This window comes from Oncorhynchus clarkii, chromosome 17 (assembly GCF_045791955.1).
Source record: "Oncorhynchus clarkii lewisi isolate Uvic-CL-2024 chromosome 17, UVic_Ocla_1.0, whole genome shotgun sequence".
Taxonomy (NCBI): domain Eukaryota; kingdom Metazoa; phylum Chordata; class Actinopteri; order Salmoniformes; family Salmonidae; genus Oncorhynchus; species Oncorhynchus clarkii.
This window is the reverse complement of record NC_092163.1, coordinates 7240229-7251328: the sequence shown is the minus strand read 5'-3', so window position 1 is coordinate 7251328 and position 11100 is coordinate 7240229. Positions and strand designations below refer to the sequence as shown.

The 11100-nt window shown below is 44.8% G+C and overlaps 1 protein-coding gene across 1 annotated transcript in view; it reads right to left on the bottom strand.

Moving 5' to 3' along the window:
- Positions 1-2043: 2043 nt before the first annotated feature.
- Positions 2044-11100, bottom strand: part of LOC139370448 (platelet-derived growth factor beta polypeptide a) — a 15876-nt gene continuing 6819 nt past the window's right edge. Inside the window, exons 2-8 of the mRNA XM_071109922.1 lie at positions 10140-10242; positions 7608-7670; positions 6690-6883; positions 4140-4475; positions 3290-3782; positions 2357-2535; positions 2044-2136 (exon numbers count right to left, since the gene is read on the bottom strand). Coding sequence (XP_070966023.1) covers positions 2366-2535; positions 3290-3782; positions 4140-4475; positions 6690-6883; positions 7608-7670; positions 10140-10242 — 1359 coding nt within the window. The 3' untranslated portion in view covers positions 2044-2136; positions 2357-2365. The remainder of the gene's footprint in view (positions 2137-2356; positions 2536-3289; positions 3783-4139; positions 4476-6689; positions 6884-7607; positions 7671-10139; positions 10243-11100) is intronic.

Below are 11100 nucleotides of genomic sequence, written 5' to 3'. Positions count from 1 at the left end.
TCCACCAGTCATATTTCCAGGACAGTTATCCCAGTTACACCTTCCAGGACAGTTATCCCAGTTACACCTTCCAGGACAGTTATCCCCAGTTACACCAGTCATATTCCCAGGACAGTTATCCCCAGTTACACCAGTCATATTTCCAGGACAGTTATCCCCAGTTACACCAGTCATATTCCCAGGACAGTTATCCCCAGTTACACCTGTCATATTCCCAGGACAGTTATCCCCAGTTCCACCAGTCATATTCCCAGGACAGTTATCCCAGTTACACCTTCCAGGACAGTTATCCCCAGTTACACCAGTCATATTCCCAGGACAGTTATCCCCAGTTACACCAGTCATATTCCCAGGACAGTTATCCCAGTTACACCAGTCATATTCCCAGGACAGTTATCCCAGTTATACCAGTCATATTCCCAGGACAGTTATCCCAGTTATACCAGTCATATTCCCAGGACAGTTATCCCAGTTATACCAGTCATATTCCCAGGACAGTTATCCCAGTTATACCAGTCATAATCCCAGGACAGTTATCCCCAGTTACACCAGTCATATTCCCAGGACAGTTATACCAGTCATATTCCCAGGACAGTTATCCCCAGTTCCACAAGTCATATTCCCAGGACAGTTATCCCCAGTTACACCAGTCATATTCCCAGGACAGTTATCCCAGTTATACCAGTCATATTCCCAGGACAGTTATCCCCAGTTACACCTGTCATATTCCCAGGACAGTTATCCCCAGTTCCACCAGTCATATTCCCAGGACAGTTATCCCAGTTATACCAGTCATATTCCCAGGACAGTTATCCCCAGTTACACCAGTCATATTCCCAGGACAGTTATCCCCAGTTACACCTTCCAGGACAGTTATCCCCAGTTCCACCAGTCATATTCCCAGGACAGTTATCCCCAGTTACACCCGTCATATTCCCAGGACAGTTATCCCCAGTTACACCAGTCATATTCCCAGGACAGTTATCCCCAGTTACACCAGTCATATTTCCAGGACAGTTATCCCCAGTTACACCAGTCATATTCCCAGGACAGTTATCCCCAGTTACACCAGTCATATTCCCAGGACAGTTATCCCAGTTACACCAGTAGGATAACATAGTTTATCTGAGAACAGTTTCCATTGTCAACCCAGTACATTCCAGTGAAAATATCCACATCCAAGCTCTGCATTGTCTCTTAGAAATAGATGGCCTCAAGCACCATTTTGGGCCTATAAGATTTCAGTTCTATTCTCAGCAACCAATCATAGTCAAGCTGCAGAGAGGGGCGTGTTCCATGGCCTCTAAATCAACCAGCAAGCAATCTAATAATATCCGCCGAACACCCTCCTTAACTGTCCAATCAGTAGCCAGTGTTCAAAGTAGGCGGGGCTAGAATTATACCAGCCAATGGCTGATGGGAGATGTATTTTGCTTAGCTCCTTTTTCAAAGGTTACATCACTCTACTTCCAGTGTTAAACATCCAGAACTACCTCCTTTCTAAGGAGTCTCTGTCTGAGATTGTCCATTGTCTTGATATTGCGGTTTAAATAAAGCTAGCAGATTTTTTATAGAAAGATGCTACATGCTACATTCTGGGGTGCAAAGATTGACACAGCCTGCAGTAATGTCTGTTAGCATAGCCAGCAGTAGAGTCCAGAAGTACTGCCCAGTCTCCAGTGTCCATCTTGAGGTTCCATAGCCAGCAGTAGAGTCCAGAAGTGCTGCCCAGTCTCCAGTGTCCATCTTGAGGTTCCATAGCCAGCAGTAGAGTCCAGAAGTGCTGCCCAGTCTCCAGTGTCCATCTTGAGGTTCCATAACCAGCAGTAGAGTCCAGAAGTGCTGCCCAGTCTCCAGTGTCCATCTTGAGGTTCCATAGCCAGCAGTAGAGTCCAGAAGTACTGCCCAGTCTCCAGTGTCCATCTTGAGGTTCCATAGCCAGCAGTAGAGTCCAGAAGTGCTGCCCAGTCTCCAGTGTCCATCTTGAGGTTCCATAGCCAGCAGTAGAGTCCAGAAGTGCTGGCCAGTCTCCAGGGTCCATGTTGTTTGTGCCCCTGTTTCAGTCCGTTTTCTTCCGTTTGGTGCCTAATGAACACGACCCTGGGTGGGCCCAGCAAACACAGTCGACCCAGTTGCCTGTAGAAGAGAGGTAGAGGAGTTAGATAGTCTCTCATTCTCAAGCTTTTTATTCCCCCCCCTCCATACTATGTCTGACTTTTTAGTATCTACACCCTCAATTTATCTTCCTTTCTCTCCCTCCTTCTCTCCCGCTGACTCCCTCTGTCTTTCTTACCTTTCCATCTGCTGGTCTGCCTCCCCCTTTTCCACCCCTCCTCCCTCCTCCTTCCTCCCTTACCATCTCTCTCTACATGATCATGGTTCGGAGGGCAGCCTTGCTGATGCGGCTCCGGTGTTTCCTCCTCCTGCGTCCGCGGGGAAGGGCCGGTCTGAACGGGCCCTGGGGAGGCTTGGGGGGAGGGGACGGGGTGCTGGGGGACCACCCTGGGGCCCTGCTGGAGGACAACAAGGGCGGCACTGGACAAGAGAGAGAGGGGGGAGAGAGAGGTGGAAGAGGGAGAGAGATAGAAGAAAGAGAGAGAGAGAGAGAGAGAGAGAGAGAGAGAGAGAGAGAGAGAGAGAGAGAGAGAGAGAGAGATGCATTGTGTTAGATAACATAAAATAGTCAAGAACAGTTTAATGTAATCACCTCTGAGGCGGAGGTAACAATGTCTGTAACTCCCATCACGTTTGTGACCGCTAGGAACCTGTTTTAACAGGAAGTGGAAGTTCAGGTCCCATGTTGCAGGGGGAGGGAAAGAATGACAGGACACATATGCTCATATAATCATACATGTGGTCCACGACAGTCAGGACCACAAAAGAAAACAGGTCTACTTCCTCTAACAGCCTCTTCCCCTAACGTCAACTCTCACAGGCATACATAGTTACTGACCCATAACATACACACACCCACACGTGCAAACACATGCATTCATGCACACAGGCACACACACACACACACACACACACACACACACACACACACACACACACACACACACACACACACACACGTGCAAACACATGCATTCGTGCACACAGGCACACACACACACATGCACATACATACACATACACACACACACACACACACACACACACACACACCCACACGTGCAAACACATGCATTCGTGCACACAGGCACACACACACACATGCAAATACATACACATACTCATACACACACACACACACACACACAAAAACAAATTCCCAAATTCCCAGTACCTGGTCTTTGTGTGGTGGTGGTTTGTGTTCGAGACTGACGATAGTGAGGATGATGATGGTCTTGATGAGGAAGATGAGGATGAGGAGGATGATGCTGTTGTTTCTGGCCCAGTTCTCGCTGTAAGAGTTCTAGAAGTTTCTTCCTGCTCTCCTCCTCTGTGACAGAGTCAGCCTGATTGGTCGACTCTGAGTGTTTTTGTTCCTGATTGGACAGCTCTGTCTGGCTGTGCCGCTCTTTATCGTCCTCCTTTCTGTGATTGGTCACTTCTGTCACTGCCTGTCCCTGACTGGTGACCTCTGTATCCTTTAGAGCGTCTCTATTGGCCACCTCTGTGCTTGAGTCATTATCATCGGTCGGTTCTGTGTTGCTGTGGACCAGTTCTGGTTTGTGATTGGCCGGTTGTTTTGTGTCAGGTGGTCCGCTGCTGTCGGATTGGGGAGCGTTGTGTTTGTATTGAGTCCTGAGCTCTGGCTCTTGGCTGTATGGTTGGTACTGTTGTTGTTGATGTTGTTGATGTTGCTGTTGATATTGTCGCTGTTGTTGTAGATATTGTTGTTGTTGGTAGTACTGTTGTAGTTGTTGCTGTCTTCCTATCTCCTGTGTCCTCTCTGTGTTGTCAATGTGTTGCCTCTCTCCTGTGTTGGGCTGTGTGTCAGTGTGTGTGCGATGGGGTGTTTGTGACCCTCTCTCCTCCCCTCTCCCCCCCTCATACCCACTGCCATGCCCTATAGGGAGCTCATGAGAGGGACCCATCTGTGTGTGTGTGTCTGTGTGTGTCCCTACCTGCGTCCCTGACCCTGCCATTGGGTGTGTCTGTGTGTGTGTCCGTGGCTGTGTGTGTGTCCCTACCTGCGTCCCTGCCCCTGCCATTGGGTGTGTATGTGTGTGTGTCCGTGGCTGTGTGTGTGACAGGGTGTACTTGTTCTGCCACTGTCTCTCCAGCTGCCCCCTGTCATCCACATGGAACCTCTGATTGGCCTTCATATTGTCATGGCGATGGAGGTCTTCCTTGGAGAGGGAGGGGGGTTTGGGGGTGAGTCGGGGGGGAGGAGGGGGGAGGGAGGTGGACCTGGCTGCAGCTGTGGCCGAGGGGTGTGTCTGGCAGCGGCAGGAGGCGTGGTCTTCCACTGAGATCACCGCCTTGTCGTAGTGGGGTCTCTTATCGATGTACTGGATCCTTGTTACCTGGGGGGGGGGGGATGTTGTTTGTAAATCTGATGAGGTGATATGCCTACTGGACATATCCATGAATGTTTATATGTAGGCCTACATATGTCAGTGTAGCTTAGATTAGGGGTGTATAATATTTATAGGTATATCCATGTATACAGGTGTATATGTAGATAGTGTATACAGGTGTATATGAACCTGTAGATAGTGTATACAGGTGTATGTGTACCTGTAGATAGTGTATACAAGTGTATATGTAGATAGTGTATATAGGTGTATATGAACCTGTAGATAGTGTATATATGTGTATATGTACCTGTAAATAGTGTATATAGGTGTATATGTACCTGTAGATAGTGTATACAGGTGTACATGAACCTGTAGATAGTGTATAAATGTGTATATGTACCTGTAGATAGTGTATATAGGTCTATATGAACCTGTAGATAGTGTATATAGGTCTATATGAACCTGTAGATAGTGTATATAGGTGTATATGAACCTGTAGATAGTGTATATAGGTGTATATGAACCTGTAGATAGTGTATATATGTGTATATGTACCTGTAAATAGTGTATATAGGTGTATATGTACCTGTAGATAGTGTATACAGGTGTACATGAACCTGTAGATAGTGTATAAATGTGTATATGTACCTGTAGATAGTGTATATAGGTCTATATGAACCTGTAGATAGTGTATATAGGTCTATATGAACCTGTAGATAGTGTATATAGGTGTATATGAACCTGTAGATAGTGTATATAGGTGTATATGAACCTGTAGATAGTGTATATAGGTGTATATGAACCTGTAGATAGTGTATATAGGTGTATATGAACCTGTAGATAGTGTATATAGGTGTATATGAACCTGTAGATAGTGTATATAGGTGTATATGAACCTGTAGATAGTGTATATAGGTGTATATGAACCTGTAGATAGTGTATATAGGTGTATATGAACCTGTAGATAGTGTATATAGGTGTATATGAACCTGTAGATAGTGTATATAGGTGTATATGAACCTGTAGATAGTGTATATAGGTGTATATGAACCTGTAGATAGTGTATATAGGTCTATATGAACCTGTAGATAGTGTATATAGGTCTATATGAACCTGTAGATAGTGTATATAGGTGTATATGAACCTGTAGATAGTGTATATAGGTGTATATGAACCTGTAGATAGTGTATATAGGTGTATATGAACCTGTAGATAGTGTATATAGGTGTATATGAACCTGTAGATAGTGTATATAGGTGTATATGAACCTGTAGATAGTGTATATAGGTGTATATGAACCTGTAGATAGTGTATATAGGTCTATATGAACCTGTAGATAGTGTATATAGGTGTATATGAACCTGTAGATAGTGTATATAGGTGTATATGAACCTGTAGATAGTGTATATAGGTGTATATGAACCTGTAGATAGTGTATATAGGTGTATATGAACCTGTAGATAGTGTATATAGGTCTATATGAACCTGTAGATAGTGTATATAGGTGTATATGAACCTGTAGATAGTGTATATAGGTGTATATGAACCTGTAGATAGTGTATATAGGTGTATATGAACCTGTAGATAGTGTATATAGGTCTATATGAACCTGTAGATAGTGTATATAGGTGTATATGAACCTGTATATAGTGTATATAGGTGTATATGAACCTGTAGATAGTGTATATAGGTGTATATGAACCTGTAGATAGTGTATATAGGTCTATATGAACCTGTAGATAGTGTATACAGGTGTATATGAACCTGTAGATAGTGTATATAGGTGTATATGAACCTGTAGATAGTGTATATAGGTCTATATGAACCTGTAGATAGTGTATATAGGTGTATATGAACCTGTAGATAGTGTATATAGGTGTATATGAACCTGTAGATAGTGTATATAGGTGTATATGAACCTGTAGATAGTGTATATAGGTCTATATGAACCTGTAGATAGTGTATATAGGTGTATATGAACCTGTATATAGTGTATATAGGTGTATATGAACCTGTAGATAGTGTATATAGGTCTATATGAACCTGTAGATAGTGTATACTGTGTAAGTGTCGGGACACACTGCAGTAGCCGGTTATGTGTGTACACTTTTAGACAAAAGGAGGTTCTTCAGCTGTCCCCATAGGAGAACCCTTTTTTGGTTCCAGTAGTTCTTCAAAGGGTTCTCCTATGGTTGTAAATAGCATCGGGTATATATATACCTGTAGATATCGTGTCTGAGTAACCGTGGGGACGCACTGTAGCATTCTGGTGTTACAGCAGCCAGAGCAGCGCTGCACCTCCACACACGGCGGCCACAACAGGAAGTTGGCGTTGCGTCGGTCAAGCATGGCTCTGGTGACCTCCATGACCTCTGTCCTGACCTTACACACCGCCTGCTGGGCTGGCTGGGCATCTACTGGGGGAGGAGGGGAGAGAGGGGGAGGATGTTAGACTACATCATGACCTCTGTCCTGACCTTACACACCGCCTGCTGGGCTGGCTGGGCATCTCCGGGGGGAGGAGGGGAGGGAGGGAGAGAGGGGGAGGATGTTAGACTACATCATGACCTCTGTCCTGACCTTACACACCGCCTGCTGGGCTGGCTGGGCATCTACTGGGGGAGGAGGGGAGGGAGGGAGAGAGGGGGAGGATGTTAGACTACATCATGACCTCTGTCCTGACCTTACACACCGCCTGCTGGGCTGGCTGGGCATCTACTGGGGGAGGAGGGGAGGGAGGGAGAGAGGGGGAGGATGTTAGACTACATCATGACCTCTGTCCTGACCTGTACACTTTTAGAAAAAAAGAGTTCCAAACAGGTCCCCATAGGAGAACACTTTTTTGGGTTCCAGGTACTGTAGAACCCTTTTGGGTTCCATGTAGAACCCTCTGTAGAAAGGGTTCTACCTGGAACACAAAAGGCTTCTACCAAGAATAAAAAGGGTTCTACCTGCAACCAAAAAGGTTCTTCAAAGGGTTCTCCTATGGGGACAGCCGAAGAACCATTTAAGGTTCTAGAAAGCACCTTGTTTTCTAAGAGTGTACAACACCTGCTGGATCTTCGCTGGAGAGAGAGAGAGAGAGAGAGAGAGAGAGAGAGAGAGAGAGAGAAGAACAGGTACAGTAGACAGACTAACCTAGGTTTCTCCTGTATCTTCCACGGGTGTCATTTGAATGAATCTCGTTGGCCAATGGTTCATCTGGCTCCACCTCTAAACGCAAGAAAAGAAGGAGAGAAAGAGAGAGAAGGAAGAAGAGAAACACAGGAATGTTGACTCATTCAGTCAACCACCTGTATTCAACCATCTTTTCTCTGTTCTATTGTGTAAAGTGTGTGTTGTGAAAGTAACTTCTGTCAATCATGCCTTGTATGCATGGCTTTATAGAAAGTCCTCTTCGCTTGGTGATTACTGTCATTTTGACCAACTGTAAGAGTCTGAGTGTGTTAGTCTGGGTAGGAGAGATAATCATTGTTCACCACACAAAGGAAGTGTTTTTTTCTAAAACAATCACAGTCTATTTATTGCTGCAATTTGTCTGAGCTGTCGGGAATGTGTGTGACTGGAGATATGAGTGTTTAAATATAGTGTTGTGTATGTGTGTGTGTGTGTGTGTGTGTGCGTGTGCGTGTGTGTGTGTGTGTGTGTGTGTGTGTGTGTGTGTGTGTGTGTGTGCGTGCGTGTGTGTGTGTGTGTGTGTGTGTGTGTTCTGAAGGCGTCATATCTTGCCGTGTTAGGCATAATGGTCTATAGTTAACTAATAACTGTCTGTGTTTGTGTCTGGATAGATGTTTATGATATAGAACAGATATTGCATTGTGCTTTATTGTATTTCCAGTCCACATTTCTGTAGTCTAGACTATTCTCTTTTCTTTCTCTCAAATAGCTATTCTTTCCTAACCGTGATGCAATCTTTCCCTTTCTCTTTTCCCTCCATAGACGAGAATGGGCCTGTCTAAAACCCCCACAACCACATGTTAAACTGGCTTTGATCTGTCTGACTATATGGCTATTAGTGGGAAAGATAAGTGTCTGTCAGTCAAACTGTCTATGTATTGTATGTCTAGAACAGTGTGTGTGTGTGTGTGTGTGTGTGTGTGTGTGTGTGTGTGTGTGTGTGTGTGTGTGTGTGTGTGTGTGTGTGTGTGTGTGTGTGTGTGTGTGTGTGTGTGTGTGTGTGTGTATCTAGGACAATATTCTCAGTGTTGTGGTCTCAGAGATAAAGTCAGAGAAGAACTGGCTAAACATAGTTGGCCTTTGTGTGTGTGTGTGTCGGGTGTGGTACGGTGATTACACACACACAAACACACATGGCCTTGTCTTGTGTCTGAGTCTCTCTCTAATAGTCTAACTCTGTAACTCTGGTTAAAGTCTCTAATAGTCTAACTCTGTATCTCTGGTTAAAGTCTCTAATAGTCTAACTCTGTAACTCTGGTTAAGGTCTCTAATAGTCTAACTCTGTATCTCTGGTTAAAGTCTCTAATAGTCTAACTCTGTAACTCTGGTTAAGGTCTCTAATAGTCTAACTCTGTATCTCTGGTTAAAGTATCTAATAGTCTAACTCTGTATCTCTGGTTAAAGTATCTCTCTAATAGTCTAACTCTGTATCTCTGGTTGAGGTCTCTAATAGTCTAACTCTGTAACTCTGGTTAAAGTATCTAATAGTCTAACTCTGTATCTCTGGTTAAGGTCTCTAATAGTCTAACTCTGTAACTCTGGTTAAAGTCTCTAATAGTCTAACTCTGTATCTCTGGTTAAAGTCTCTAATAGTCTAACTCTGTAACTCTGGTTAAGGTCTCTAATAGTCTAACTCTGTAACTCTGGTTAAGGTCTCTAATAGTCTAACTCTGTATCTCTGGTTAAGGTCTCTAAAAGTCTAACTCTGTATCTCTGGTTAAGGTCTCTAATAGTCTAACTCTGTAACTCTGGTTAAAGTCTCTAATAGTCTAACTCTGTAACTCTGGTTAAGGTCTCTAATAGTCTAACTCTGTATCTCTGGTTAAAGTCTCTAATAGTCTAACTCTGTAACTCTGGTTAAAGTCTCTAATTGTCTAACTCTGTAACTCTGGTTAAAGTCTCTAATTGTCTAACTCTGTAACTCTGGTTAAAGTATCTAATAGTCTAACTCTGTAACTCTGGTTAAAGTCTCTCTCTGGTCAAGGTCAGTAACATTGTATTGTCCCTGCTGGCTCTCTCTTTGGGCCTGCCTCTCTACTGCTGCTGCAGCTATCCCATGTAAATATTGCCATAACCAGTCAACACACACACACACACACACACACACACACACACACACACACACACACACACACACACACACACACACACACACACACACACATACATACATACATACATACACACACACACACACACACACACACACACACACACACACGGACACAGAAGCATACACACGCAAACACACCTTTCGCTACATTCCTATCGTGCCAACCCTGCTGGGCCACACCTGCATGCTCGCCTCCTCCCCATCTCTCCTGTTATTACTGCTATTATAGGAGTGTGTGTGTGTGTGTGTGTGTGTGTGTGTGTGTGTGTGTGTGTGTGTGTGCAGACTGTTTATGACCATATTTCTATGGGATAGCAGCAGCAGCAGTGAGGTCGGCCCAGAGAGCCTGTGTGTTAAAGGCTGTGAGAGGGCAGTTTTACCCTGGGAGTCAGTCTCTTGCTCCAGCAGCTGTTGCAGGTCCTCTATAGAAGAGATGGGACTGGTTCTCACCAGCTCTACTAACGATGGTGGGAGAGGATCTCCCTGGGAGAGAGAGAAAGGGAGGGTGAGAGAGGGTGATGGGGGATGGGAGAAGAGGGGGGAGAGAGAGGAGGGAAGAGAGAGAGAGAGAGAGAGAGAGAGAGAGAGAGAGAGAGAGAGAGAGAAAGAGAGAGAAAGAGAGAGAAAGAGAGAGAGCGAGAGAGAGAGAGAGAGAGAGAGAGAGAGAGAGAGAGAGAGAGAGAGAGAGAGAGAGAGAGAGAGAGAGAGAGAGAGAGAGAGAGAGAGAAAGAGAGCGCGAGAGAGAGAGAGGAGGAACATATAACAGGTTAATATCATCCTTCTTCATCTCCTTCCATCTCCACCACCTCCAGGCATCATGGTCTCTTTGTCTCATCCAGTTTCACTTCCTTCTAAAGAAGGAACTGTTGTTTGTTGTTGCTGTTTATCCTCTCTGTCTGTGTGCTTACCCCCCAAACACTGCTGTTGTTCCCTCTGTAACCCCTGGAGAACAGAAACTAACCCTCTTCCTCTGATCGCCTCTTGTTTTCTCCTCTCTTCTTCCACTCCACCTGTCTGTCTGTCTGTCTGTCTGTCTGTCTGTCTGTCTGTCTGTCTGTCTGTCTGTCTGTCTGTCCTGTCTATCTGTCTGTCTGTCCTGTCTATCTTAGTTACTGCCTGACTTGTATTACTTTAACAGTCAACAAAGTAACCTTCAGTATCCAACAGCACACACACAGGGAGAGATGGCGAGATATAGAGAGAGAGACTTGTGTCTATATTGCCAGGGGCAATCCTCTTATACAGTATGTCTCTCTATCTTGTCTCAGAATGACTCCTAGTCACTTCTCAATACCTCCCACAGCACAGTAGAATAGAGCCTTAGAGTAATGTGTGGGAGTG